Raw genomic sequence first — 13,851 nt, 5'->3', positions numbered from 1 at the left:
GATTGGCTGCCAGGAATTGGACTAGATTCGGAGTCTCGCGGACTCCAGGGTTAGTTGTCAGTATCTTTCCCAGTTGTTCCGCCCCCCACCCCCGGCCCCCTCCCCTCTCCGGCTGCCCTCTCCGCGAGGGGCAAGGCTCCGAGGGCAGTATTCAGTAACCATTTAGCTTTGGAAGGAGAGGTGATTCCCATGGCCCGGCTCCTCCTGCCACCATGCTAGGCACTTTGGCCGCGCAGGTACTTATTGACCCGACCGGGTGTCCGTAGTTGGCGGGGCTACCTTAACCGCAGGGAATTGTGGAATTTATAGTTCTAAGTTATATATGGGTGGAACGGGGAAGCTCGAGCAGATTTTTGGAGGAAAGCAATATTGGGGACTTTCAGGACTGGGGGCCTGGGTCTCAGAAGAATGGGAAAGGACGAGAAAGGGATCTAAATAAGAACCCTGCTATTAGCATTGTTTGGTTTTCTTTTCAGGTGCTGACCTGAACCTGATTCATCCCTTTCTGACCAAAACTGTTCACTCACAGTGGAAGGGACCAAGCATTCAAATGGAGACGCCACCAGTCAGTACAACTGGAGAAAAGGACACCTCTCAGCCGCAACAACAGTGGGAAAAGAACCTTCGGGAGAACCTTGATTCAGTTACTCAGATAAGGCAGCAGCCCCGAGACCCTCCTACCGAAACACTTGAGCTGGGAGTAAACCCAGATCCAGCCAGCCAAATTCTAGAGAATACTCAAGGAACTGAAAAACTGGTTGCTGAACTTGAAGGAGACTCTCATAAGTCTCATGGATCAACCAGTCAGATGCCAGAGGCCCTTCAAGCTTCTGATCTCTGGTACTGTCCCGACAGGAGCTTTGTCAAGAAGATCATAATCCGTGGCCATGGCTTGGACAAACCCAAACTAGGCTCCTGCTGCCGGGTACAGGCTTTGGGGTTTCCTTTCGGATCAGGGCCGCCAGAGGGCTGGACAGAGCTAACTATGGGTGTAGGGCCATGGAGGGAGGAAACTTGGGGGGAGCTCATAGAGAAATGCTTGGAGTCCATGTGTCAAGGTGAAGAAGCAGAGCTTCAGCTGCCTGGGCACTCTGGACCTCCTGTCAGGCTCACACTGGGGTCCTTCACTCAAGGCCGGGACTCCTGGGAGCTGGAGACTAGCGAGAAGGAAGCTCTGGCCAGGGAAGAACGTGCAAGGGGCACAGAACTATTTCGAGCTGGGAACGCTGAAGGAGCTGCCCGATGCTATGGACGGGCTCTTCGGCTGCTGCTGACTTTACCCCCACCTGGCCCTCCAGAACGAACTGTTCTTCATGCCAATCTGGCTGCCTGTCAGTTGTTGCTAGGGCAGCCTCAGTTGGCAGCCCAGAGCTGTGACCGGGTGTTGGAGCGAGAGCCTGGCCATTTAAAGGCCTTATACCGAAGGGGGATTGCCCAGGCTGCCCTTGGGAACCTGGAAAAAGCAGCTGCTGACCTCAAGAAGGTGCTGGCGATAGATCCCAAAAACCGGGCAGCCCAAGAGGAACTGGGGAAGGTGGTCATTCAGGGGAAGAAGCAGGATGCTGGGCTGGCTCAGGGTCTGCGCAAGATGTTTGGCTGATTAAAAGTTAAACCTTTAAAAGAAACAGGAACTTGTGAATTGTCGTCTGTGCTGTGAGATTTGGGGGTAGGGGGCCAGAGGGAAGGTTGCAGCCCATATCCCATTCTCAGCTTTTGGCTTCCTAGGGGAGGTAGCAGTGTTCCCACTGCGCCCCTTTTGAGGGACTTAGCTATCTCCGAAGACACACAGAAGCTGTCTAAACTAAACTCAGTGGCTGGGGGAGATGGTGGACCTTAATACTGGGTACTACATTTCCCAGGCTCTTTTATCACTGGAGCCTGTTTGGCGCATGCGCTTGGCGGTCTGGCACTATCTGGAAGTTACTTCCTGCTGCAGTGCTCCCATTGGGCCCGCCTACACAGCCATCCGAGTCTGTTGATTCACGTGCTCAGCACCCAGGTCTCTTACTGGTCGGTAGGGCTTCCGGGACGCCCCCTTTTTTAAAAGAGTCAACTGATTAGTTGATAATGGGGAGAGGCGGGCCTTGGGAACCGTCTCATGGTTGGGGGGTGGGGGGGAAAGATGGCGGAGCTGATGCTCCTGAGCGAGATTGCCGACCCGACGCGTTTCTTCGCCGACAACCTGCTGAGCCCGGAGGACTGGGGTCTGCAGAGTGAGGCCCCGGGGAGGGGAGGGGGCTATGGCAAATTGTGTCCCTGAGGCACGCGGGAAAGAAGCAGAGGCCTAAAGAGGAAGTCTGGGCAACTACGGAATCCGCCATCTGAAGGAGGGCGGAGCAGGGGGATCGTTGTGCATTAAGGGGATACAAAAGTCGGGGAAGAACTGCTCCTTGCTGGAACGTCGAGTTGTTCCGGGGTCGGAGAAGGAGGGGCTGAAGTCCTCTGGTTGTATCACTTTTCAAGTGGGCGGGCGGTGGGTCTGGCCGAGCGGAGCCAATGAGGGATGGGGCGGGGGCTTATGTGCGATCTGTAGGCTGGGCCCACCGAAAGACCCCCCTGACACTCAGCATTCCTTGCAGACAGCACCTTGTATTCTGGCCTAGATGAAGTGGCCGAGGAGCAGACACAGCTCTTCCGTTGCCCCGAGCAGGATGTCCCGGTATTGTGTCCCCAGCCTTTCTCTAACCCTTGGTGGGTGGAAAGTGAGCCCAGAACCTGGACTCATTCACAGGCCAGAGCTCATCTGGAGTCACCCCTACTTTCTCACCCTTTCTCACACTCCTGTCCTCTTACATCCTCCGTTATTTAGTTTGACGGCAGCTCCCTGGACGTGGGGATGGATGTCAGCCCCCCTGAGCCCCCATGGGAACTCCTGCCGATCTTGCCAGGTAAGGTAGACTTTGTGGTTCCCTCAGCTTTCCAGAAACCCTCATCTTCCCACTGTTTCCCAGAAACTACGTAGCTTCCTATATTCTCACACCTCTACGTAAGTGCCTATCCTCTCTCCTTCAATCCCCATTTTTGTTTCTTCTCCCTTGCTGTGGTGCAGGAATCCCCACCGACATGTCCTTGGGTACTTTTTGGACTCTTCTCAAGCTCTCCTTCCTGATCATTTCTAACTCCCTTTCCTCCAGATCTTCAGGTGAAGTCTGAGCCGTCTTCCCCCTGCTCTTCGTCCTCCCGCAGCTCCGAGTCATCACATCTCTCCACAGAGCCCTCCAGCGAGGTGAGAGAGCCATATCCTGCCTACTCTCTGTGGCAGGGACTCTGCTTCATTCCCTTCACCCGTGGGTGACAAAGAAATGATTTAAATGATTTGTGTGCTGTGAGTCATGAGGTGTGTGAGGTGTGGGGGGCCTTCTCCACTACCTTTGCCATTTCTTTAATATCCTCATTTTCTTCATCCCCTTTGGTTATCTAGCAGTGAAGATGTTTTTTGTTTTTTGTTTTTTGTGTTTTTTTGAGATAAGGCCTCCCTCTGTCACCCAAACTACAGTGTAATGACATGGTCATGGCTTACTGTAGCCTTGACCTCCTGAGCTCAGATGATCCTCCTGCCTCAGCCTCCTGAGTAGCTGCGACCACAGACACATGCCACCATGCCTGGCTAATTTTTTTTATTATTGTTTGTAAGAATGGGGTCTTCCTATGTTGCCCAGAGTGGTCTTAAACTCCTGGGCTCAAGTGATCCTCCCACCTTGCCATTCCAAAGTGCTTGGATTACAGGTATAAGCCACCACGCCTGATCTGGGGTCTTTTTAATATAAAGAGTTATGTGGGGCTGGGAAGAAGAGAGTTATTAACTGCTGAGAATTCTGGAACTGTTCTTGCCCAAGTTGTCCACTCTAAGGCCATATTTGAAATCATGAGACGCCGGGTGCGGTGGCTCAAGCCTGTAATCCCAGCACTTTGGGAGGCCGAAATGGGCGGATCACGAGGTCAGGAGATCGAGACCATCATGGCTAACACGGTGAAACCCTGTCTCTACTAAAAAATACAAAAATCTAGCCGGGCGAGGTGGCGGGCGCCTGTAGTCCCAGCTACTCCGGAGGCTGAGGCAGGAGAATGGCGTGAACATGGGAGGCGGAGCTTGCAGTGAGCCGAGATCGTGCCACTGCACTCCAGCCTGGGCAAAAGAGCAAGACTCCGTCTCAAAAAAAAAAAAAGAAAGAAATCATTAGAGGGTACCGTGAAAGCTCATAAGGGGACATTTCATCCACAATGGGGCTAAATCTGGGACATGCTCCTGGAAGAAGGGTTTCTTGAGAGTTTTGAAGGACACGTGGAAATTAGCCAGGAGGACAGTGTGGAGGTTGACTTGTGTGTGAGAAGCCTACATTTCTTCAGAGTGGGCGTAAGAAGGATTTGGGGAGTGATGTGGAACTGCAGAGGCTACAGGGCCAGGTGGGGCCCCTGCTAAGGGGCTCTTAGCTTTTATCCTGTGGATACGTGGGGGCCTTTGAAGAATTAAGCAGGGAAGCAATATGATTAGGAAGATGGTTCTAGTGGCAAAGTAGAGAATGGGTTGCAGAGAGGCAAGGCCGGAGGCAAGAGAACCAAGGAAGAGGCTTATGCAGTTAATCAAGTAAGATATTCGGATGTCGTGAAGAAAGCAGACTTGAGAAAGAATGAAGTGGAATAGATGAGTTGTGGTGACCCCCTGGACATTGGAGAGAGGAGTCAAAGAGGTTTGTGGCTAGGATGGCTGTGGATGGGTGATGTTACTGTTCCCTGGATGGAGACTGCAAAAGCAGGGGCTTTCTGGTCAGTGAAGATGATGAATTCAGCGTTGGACATGTTGATTTTTTTTTTTTTTTTTGATATGGAGCTTCACTCTTGTTGCCCAGGCTGGAGTGCAATAGTGTGATCTCGGCTCACTGTAATCTCTGCCTCCCAGGTTCAAGTGATTCTCCTGCCTCAGCCTCCCGAGTAGCTGGGATTACAGGCATGCTCTACTATGCCCAGCTAATTTTGTATTTTTAGTTGAGACAGGGTTTCTCCATGTTAGACTGGTCTTGAATTCCCGACTTCAAGTGATCCGCCCACCTTGGCCTCCCAAAGTGCTGGGATTACAGGCATAAGCCACCATGCCCAGTAGACATGTTGATTGTTGATTTCAAAGTACCTTCTGGATCTCCTGGCACCATCTCTCACCAGCTGAACTCCAACCAGGGAGCCCACTTATGCAGTCCATTCAGGTTCTTCCTGGATCTCAGAGCACAGCAGGGAGAGATGGAGAGTGGATTTGGAAGGACAAACAGATTATATCCAGCAGATTAATAAATGTCATGAAGAAGACACACAAAATAAGGATTGAAATACCGTTAGCAGGCCAGGCGCGGTGGCTTATGCCTGTAATCCCAGCACTTTGGGAGGCTGAGGTGGGTGGATCACGAGATCAGGATATTGAGATCATCCTGGCTAACACAGTGAAGCCCCGTCTCTACTAAAAATACAAAACATTAGCCGGGCGTGGTGGCAGGCACCTGTAGTCTCAGCTACTTGGGAGGGTGAGGCAGGAGAATGGCGTACACCCTGGAGACAGCTTGCAGTGAGCTGAGATCGTCCATTGCCGTTAGAAGCAAAAGGATTGTTGGTGGCTTTGCATCACATAGTGTTATTAGAGTCAGATTCTCCTCCATACTTAGGTATTTTTTGAGGTCCTGTACTTTACCCTCAATGGACATGAGATATAGTTCTTACTTTTGGGGAGTTTTGTGAGGGTTATAATACATCATCGTTAAATAGTTACCGGTTTTTTTTTTTTTTTGAGACAGAATCTTGCCCTGTCACCCAGGCTGGAGTGTATGGCATGATCTCCACTCACTGCAACCTCCGTTTCCTGGGTTTAAGTGATTTTCCTGCCTCAGCTCCCCTAGTAGCTAGGACTACAGGCACGCGCCACCAGGCCTGGCTATTTTTTTTGTATTTTTGGTAGAGACAGTTTTGCCATGTTGTTCAGGCTGGTGTCGAATTCCTGGCTTCCAGCGATCCACCTGCGTTGGCTGTCAGCCTCCCAAAGTGCTGGGATTACAGGCGTGAGCCACCGCGCCCAACCATGGTTAAATAGTTCTGATAGTGGTTACCTCTGTGCAGGGAATCTGAGTGGCTGGAGGACAGGGAAGGGAAGATTTTTTTTTTTTTCACTTAATTTTCCTTTATTCCTTTGGATTTGTATCATGACCGTATTATCTATTCAAAAATGTAAATTGAAGTTTTAAAAAGCAATCTTAATGGTTATATAATTAAGTACCAAAGTAAACAGTAGGGACCAGAGGTAGTGGTGGACTGTTGACCTGTGGGCTGCATCTGGCCCTCAGAAGGATTTTATTTCGCCAACATGGGGCCTAGCATTTTCTTTCATGGAGTGATCAACAAATTGTAAAGGCAGATTTAATGGAGGTCATGAAGGCTCAGAGATGACTGAGGCTTCGCTGTTTGGTACCTAGGAGGAAAACCTGTGTGACAGGGCAATCAGGAAGCCTCATTTATGGCCAGTTAGATTTGGGTGACTGTTGAGGCATGAGAATGGAAGGGACCAGCAAGCAGCTTGGAAGTCAGAATCTGGTGCAGGTGAGTAGCCAGCGGGAGATGCAGACTTGGCAATTGTCAGCATGGAGATGCATTGGGCCAGGATAAGGTGGAAATCCAGCACGATCAGAATTTGGGCCATGTAAATGCTGGAGACCCCCTGCACCTTCCCCTGCTCAGGCCTCTTCTATGTGAATAGACAAGTTCTGTGAACAAGAAAGAGGGAAAAGCAGAAGGGCAAGGACAGCCTTGAGGGACACATAGCCGGGATGAGAAAAATTAGAGGAGCCCCTGAAGGAGAAAGGGAAGCACTAGGCGAAGTGGTGTGGAGAGCCAGCAGGTGAGCAGCTCTGTGACTTCCCCTCCTGGATTCCCTGCAGTCTAGGGCCAGAAGAGTTTGATTTTCAGGTTCAAAGAGAAAGGACCCATGTCCCCATCTTAACCCTCTTTTTTATTTTTTTGAGACGGAGTTTTGCTCTTCTTGCCCAGGCTGGAGTGCAATGGTGTGATCTCAGCCCACCGCAACCTCTGCCTCCCAGGTTCAAGCAATTCTCCTGCCTCAGCCTCCTGAGTATCTGGGATGACAGGGATGTGCCACCATGCCCGACTAATTTTGTATTTTTAGTAGAGACGGGGTTTCTCCATGTTGGTCAGGCTGGTCTCGAACTCCCGACCTCAGGTGATCTGCCCGCCTTGGCCTCCCAAAGTGCTGGGATTACAGGCGTGAGCCACCGTGCCCAGCCTCTCATCTTAACCCTTTTAATCCTTCAGTGTTTACATGATATCCAGCTTTTGCCTCATCCTGCCTCCCACAGATGTCCAGACCAAGATAGAACCTGTCTCTCCATGTTCTTCCATCAACTCTGAGGCCTCCCTGCTCTCAGCCGACTCCTCCAGCCAGGTGAGCACCACTTCCTTCCTCCCTCCAGATGCTCCAGTGAGTTCCTCCTGACCTAGAGATATGAGAGCTTTCTCTTCTTCAGCTCCTTCTCCTTGACACTCCTCCTGACTGACATATCTGTGGAATGCCCCACATAGGCTTTTATAGGAGAGGAGGTCCTGGAAGTGAAGACAGAGTCCCTATCCCCTTCAGGGTGCCTCCTGTGGGATGTCCCAGCCCCCTCACTTGGAGCTGTCCAGATCAGCATGGGCCCATCCCCTGATGGCTCCTCAGGTAATGGGGTCTCCTGATACTTGGAATCCCTAGTGAGAGGCCTGTGGTCCTGACATTTCTTGTTTTTTTCTCTCACCTTCCTTCAGGGAAAGCCCTGCCCACCCGTAAGCCGCCACTGCAGCCCAAACCTGTGGTGCTAACCACTGTCCCAATGCCACCCAGAGCTGTGCCTCCCAGCACCACCGTCCTTCTGCAGCCCCTCGTCCAGCCACCCCCAGGTACTGAAAAAGAAGAAAAGGGCCAGGCGCGGTAGCTCACGCCGGTAATCCCAGCACTTTGGGAGGCTGAGGCAGGCGGATCACCTGAGGTCAGAAGTTTAAGACCAGCCTGGCCAACATGGTGAAACCTTACCTCTACTAAAAATACAAAAATTAGTGGGGAGTGGTGGCAGTCACCTGTAATCTCAGCTACTCAGGAGGCTGAGGCAGGAGAATCACTTGAACCCAGGAGGTGGCGGTTGCAGTGAGCCAAGATCATGCCACTGCACTCCAGCCTGGGTGACAAAGTGGGACTTCGTCTCAAAAAAAAAAAAAAAAAAAAAGATAAAATAAAATAAAATAATTAAAGAAGGAGAAAAGGAGGCGGGCTGCATTGACCTTGTCAGGGAGCTTGCAACCATTGAGGCTCCCAGTCCTTGGGTGCTCTGGTGTGGGTGTGGACACAAGGACCCCACCTAGCACACAACCCTCTGACCTCCTCTGCTCACTTGCCCCAGTATCCCCAGTTGTCCTCATCCAGGGTACTATTCGAGTCCAGCCTGAAGGGCCGGCTGCCTCTCTACCACGGCCTGAGAGGAAGAGCATCGTTCCTGCTCCTATGCCTGGAAACTCCTGCCCGCCTGAGGTGGATGTAAGTGTTGGGGAGAGAGGAGTAGGGTGAGTGATGGGAAGGGAAGAGGGAAGTCTGTCATGGAGAGAACTGTGGGATGAGGAGGGAGTTGAGACCTAGGAGCAAAAAGTGAGGAAGCAGACCCGTCAGATCATTCTGGGGGTCAGAGTGGACTCCTGGTTCTATATGAATATCAACTCCAGGTAGTTTTAGGGTCCTTTAGGTTTGCTGTCACTGCAGGTGGAGAAATGGGGTTGGTCTCCGTAAATTAAAGGCAAGGAAGTCATACTGTACTATACCACTACGGTCGTGGCTGTAGTTGGGGAGGGAGGCTGCCTCCTGGGGGAAAATCAGGTAGACTGTATAAGTAGTATAACAAGGTTAAACTTTGAACCCTACAAATGTGGGTTGACAGGAAGAAAGACTTACCAAGGAAAGAGTTTCCACCAGCATGGAGAAAGTTCTTCCTGTGCTGTAACCTTTCCCACCTCTAAGAAGCAGTAGCAGGGCATGTTTGAGAGAAGGGCCCCTTCCCTAGAATGTTTGAGTAGAGAGGAAAAACCTCTCTGGCTGTGTAGGTGTGTCAGGAAGGCAGGGGAGTGGCCGTGTGAGCTCTGGGTAAATCATTCCCTGGGGTTTGGGAGCATAGTCCCCCTCTGCCAACTTATCTGTCATTCTTTTTTGACCTTTCGGGTGCCTAGGCAAAGCTGCTGAAGCGGCAGCAGCGAATGATCAAGAACCGGGAGTCAGCCTGCCAGTCCCGGAGAAAGAAAAAAGAGTATCTGCAGGGGCTGGAGGCTCGGCTGCAGGCAGTACTGGCTGACAACCAGCAGCTCCGCCGGGAGAATGCTGCCCTCCGGCGGCGGCTGGAGGCCCTACTGGCTGAAGTAAGACCAGTCTGTCCCTGGGAGACCAACAGGAATACAGCCTCCTTGGAATGAGTCCCCTTTTTGTTGTCTCTTTCTTTGTACCTTAGAACAGCGAGCTCAAGTTAGGGTCTGGAAACAGGAAGGTGGTCTGCATCATGGTCTTCCTTCTCTTCATTGCCTTCAACTTTGGACCCGTCAGGTGAGACCTTCCTTGCTTCACTAGAACCTTCCATGTGGAGCCCACCTTGCAGCCTCCTAGCTGCCTGCTTTGGCCCAGGCCATTTCCTTATGCTTATACACAAATGGTTCTGGTGTCCTGGGCACCGATGATGTGTCTGGTCAGCCCCTTCCTGCTCCATTATTTTTCTTTTTTTTTTTTTGGAGATGGAGCCTCGCTCTGTTGCCCAGGCTGGAGTGCAGTGGTGCAATCTCAGCTCACTGCAACCTCCGCTTCCTGGGTTCTAGCGATTCTCCTGCCTCAGCCTCCCGAGTAGCTGGGACTACAGACGCACACCACCATGCCCGGCTAATTTTTTGTATCTTTTTAGTAGAGACAGGGTTTCACCGTTGTTACCTAGGCTGGTCTCGAACTTCTGAGCTCAGGCAATCCACCCGCCTCGGCCTCCCAAAGTGCTAGGATTATAGGCGTGAGCCACCTTGCCCAGCCTCCTGCTCCATTATTTTTCCAGTGGAGAGTAGATGATGGTGATAATGTTAGTAGAAATAGTGACTATTAAATGCTTACTGAGTTCTAGGCTCTAGGTGATGCACTTTCTTTTTCATATGTAGGGACCATCCTTATTCCCATCTTCCGGAGGCAGATTGAGGCCTGTATAACAGATTGCAACTCAAGCAGTCCATCTGCAGAGCCCTTATTCTTTTTTTTTTTTTTTTTTTTTTTTTTTGAGACGGAGTCTCGCTCTGTCACCCAGGCTGGAGTGCAGTGGCGCAATCTTGGCTCACTGCAAACTCCGCCTCCCGGGTCCCTTATTCTTAACTAGACACTTGATATAGCTGAAATTCTTCATTGTGCTCCATCCCTCTTTATCCACAGCATCAGTGAGCCTCCTTCAGCTCCCGTCTCTCCTCGGATGAACAAGGGGGAGCCTCGACCCCGGAGACACTTGCTGGGGTTCTCAGAGCAAGAGCCAGTTCATGGAGTTGAGCCTCTCCAGGGGTCCTCCCATGGCCCTGAAGAGCCCCAGCCCAGCCCCACAGACCAGCCCAGTTTCAGGTGAGAAGAGAGAGCGAGAACCCCCCTCTCCTTTGAGGGTATGAGTTGGTCTTCTCCCCGCTTTCAGTGAGGGGAACCCAAAACTTTCTCTTGCCATCATCGCTTTCTTTGTTGTGGGAGTGCTGGGCAGTCTCCAAGTGTGGTCTCCTTCCTACTTCACTCCAGGAACCTGACAACCTTCCCTGGGGGCACCAAGGAGCTACTTCTAAGAGACCTAGACCAGCTCTTCCTCTCCTCTGATTGCCGGCACTTCAACCGCACCGAGTCCCTGAGGTGTGGGATTCATCACTGGGGCATCCTCCCCCGGCCTCCCAAGGCCCTGTGCAATCAGCCTGACTGGCCTGTGTACTAAAGCGCCAGCGCTCCCTGCCCTCTCCTCACTCCTGTGGGTGGGCAAGGAGGGTGGGAATCTTGGCCTGGCATGGAGGTCCTGAGCCTCCTCCATTTGCCCAGGCTTGCTGACGAGCTGAGTGGCTGGGTCCAGCGCCACCAGAGAGGCCGGCGGAAGATCCCTCAGAGGGCCCAGGAGAGACAGGTAGGGTGGGTGGCTGGTTCAAGGAAGGCCACTTGAAGACAAGGGCTGAAGGCCTCGTCTGGGGATTCCTAGCGGGCATCTCGCTGTGGAAGTTTGAGGGATTGTTTGAAGGAAGTGGAGGGTTGAGTGGGAGGTGGCATTAGCTTCCAGGGGCTGTTTGTCTCTTTCCCTTTTCCCTTTACCCTCACCAAATCCTTAGATACTTCTCCTTCCAGAAGTCTCAGCCACGGAAGAAGTCACCTCCAGTTAAGGCAGTTCCCATCCAACCCCCTGGACCCCCGGAAAGGTGAGTGTGGGGCGGGGTGCTTACTTATTAAGTGAAATTCCACTCTCAAGAACTGTACCCCCAGTAGCTCTCCTGTGCCTGTCATTACTGTCACCAGTGGGATTATACCTCCCTCCTCCACTCAGGGTCTCCTGTCTTTTTCTCTCATCCTACCCCCTTCCCTGGTAGAAACTGAGCATTGGGCTTAGTTCCCCTCAAATCCTATTTCCCCACCTTCCTAGGGATGCTGTGGGCCAGCTGCAGCTATATCGCCACCCAGACCGTTCGCAGCCAGCGTTCTTGGATGCAATTGACCGACGGGAAGACACGTTTTATGTTGTCTCTTTCCGAAGGGTGAGTTTCTCTTCCCCTCACATGTCTGTCACCCTAGGTTCCCAGCAGTCTGTCTTCAGTGGGGGGATGTAGAGTAGAGCTGGGGAGCCTGTTGGCATCTTTGCCTCCACCCTTCCGGCCTGGCCCCTCTGTTCTCCAGGACCACCTGCTGCTCCCAGCCATCAGCCACAACAAGACCTCCCGGCCCAAGATGTCCCTGGTGATGCCGGCCATGGCCCCCAATGGTAACTCTTTCCCTGCTGGGTATGGGGGCAGTTCCAACAGGGAGATCCAGCCTGGGAGCTGAGGGGGAAGGGGGAGAGGAGCAGGGCATCCAGAGAGCTGCTGAATCCACAGGTGAGAAGCAGCAGGAAGTGGGTGGAGGGAAGAGCACCATGCAGGAGACTTTGGGAGGGAGATGAGGGTGAGGGTCCTTCCCTGGTGAAGGTGCTTGGGTAGATGACTGGGCAGAGGCAGGTGGGCCGGGAACCTGCTAGACTCTCACTTCCTTTTTTCTCTTGATGTCCTCTCCTGTGTAACCCCACACTCGTCAATGCCCTTTTCTTTTCCTACCCCTCTCCTTGTCCCTGCACCAAACTCTGTCCCTGCCATCCTGTTTAACTGCCACTATGGATCTGCCTCCTCACTATTGCCCTTTCCTTTCCTCTCTGCTCACCTCTACTTTTCCGACCTCCTCCCCTCCTCCCTCCAATCCCTGTTTGCCTCCCCGTCTCCTCTTCCTTAACTCTCCCCTTCTCACAGAGACCCTGTCAGGCCGTGGGGCCCCGGGGGACTATGAGGAGATGATGCAGATCGAGTGTGAGGTCATGGACACCAGGGTGATTCACATCAAGACCTCCACGGTGCCCCCCTCGCTCCGAAAACAGCCATCCCCAACCCCAGGCAATGCCACAGGTGGCCCCTTGCCAGCCTCTGCAGCCAGCCAGGCCCACCAGGCCTCCCACCAGCCCCTCTACCTCAATCATCCCTGACCTCTGCCATTCACACTGACTTAGAACGGGAGGAGGGGGTACCGGGTGGCCAGGTGGGACTGTTTCAGATTTCCCTGATCCCTAGGCTTGGGGCAGTTGGTAAAGGAAAGACCAGTTGTGGGGGTTAAGCACTTATTTGAGGTGGGGGGTGTTCACCTCTCTTCTTATCCCTTTTCAGAATATAGGGCTCCTCTCATTCCTGTGAACCCCCAGTCCCGGCTTCTTTCTTTGAGGGGATTGCGTGAGGTTCAGTTGTGGGGTGGGTGGTGGGCTGCTGCATATTCTTTATTTTGTTTCTCTGTTATGGCAGTGGAGGTGGGAATTTAGTCCCCAGGTGGGACAAGGGAAGTTTTTGCATTTTGGAGCTAGTTACTGGGAGTAAGGGAGGGTGGCGGGGGGAGTACAGGTTTATGTGTGTGCATTTCTTTTTTATTATTATTAAATAAACAACTTGGAGGGAGTTGAAGGAGTGGTGGCTGCCTTCCTGGCTCGTGATGGGGAGTCTGGGGGAAAGTGGCTTCTCCAGAGCCAGCGTCAAAGAATCAAGTACTGAAGACATAGCTGGCTCTGAGGTGGGGTGGGTGCAGGATCTCAGACTGCATGTCATCCCCTTGTCCCCACCGCTGCAACTCTGGGGTGTATCTGTGTCTAGCAATGATGTCCCATGGTGGGACAGACTAGAGGATACGCATCCCTGGAATGAGAGTCAACAGGAAAGATGGGGCCCCACACCCTTCAGGCTGAGCAGCCTCTGGGTCTCCTGCTCTCAAGCAGGTTCTCCCCCTCCTCTTGCTGTCCAGGATGAGCAGCTCAAACAAACAACAGGAGCTGGGGCCAGATGCTCAGAGCCCAGAAAGCGGGGGCCTTGGTGAAGAAGGGGTGATATTTGGAAGGGAAGGGGGATGTGGCAGGATATCCTCTAAGCCCTAAACTGGAGGGGACTGAGACTTGAGAGTCCAGATGAAAGACTGAAAATAGTGGGGCAGGCGGAAAAAGCTGTGCATTCTATTTTTTTAATTTTTGTTTGTTTGTTTGTTTTTTGAGATGGAGTCTCGCTCTCTCACCCAGGCTGGAGTGCAGTGGCGTGATC

General features: G+C 52.4%; 2 protein-coding genes across 2 annotated transcripts; both read left to right on the top strand.

Annotated features, from left to right (window-relative positions):
• On the top strand, positions 1-1,623 carry FKBPL (FK506 binding protein like). Its single transcript, XM_011944770.1, has 2 exons — positions 1-236; positions 477-1,623. Exon 2 carries the CDS (start codon positions 551-553, stop codon positions 1,598-1,600), a length of 1,050 nt encoding a protein of 349 aa, XP_011800160.1. The 5' UTR covers positions 1-236; positions 477-550; the 3' UTR covers positions 1,601-1,623.
• A 474-nt stretch (positions 1,624-2,097) lies between these two features.
• ATF6B (activating transcription factor 6 beta) lies at positions 2,098-13,230 on the top strand. The gene is made up of 17 exons (XM_011944843.1): positions 2,098-2,213; positions 2,580-2,659; positions 2,810-2,888; positions 3,135-3,291; positions 7,303-7,432; positions 7,570-7,705; positions 7,792-7,923; positions 8,421-8,554; positions 9,235-9,420; positions 9,510-9,601; positions 10,457-10,636; positions 10,802-10,909; positions 11,090-11,171; positions 11,387-11,457; positions 11,679-11,790; positions 11,930-12,014; positions 12,532-13,230. The coding sequence occupies exons 1-17, from the start codon at positions 2,099-2,101 to the stop codon at positions 12,759-12,761; spliced, it is 2,109 nt and encodes a 702-aa protein (XP_011800233.1). The 5' UTR covers position 2,098; the 3' UTR covers positions 12,762-13,230.
• Positions 13,231-13,851: the final 621 nt, after the last annotated feature.

This window comes from Colobus angolensis, unplaced genomic scaffold (genome assembly GCF_000951035.1).
Source record: "Colobus angolensis palliatus isolate OR3802 unplaced genomic scaffold, Cang.pa_1.0 Scaffold236, whole genome shotgun sequence".
Lineage (NCBI taxonomy): Eukaryota > Metazoa > Chordata > Mammalia > Primates > Cercopithecidae > Colobus > Colobus angolensis.
This window is presented reverse-complemented; position numbering and strand designations above follow the sequence as displayed.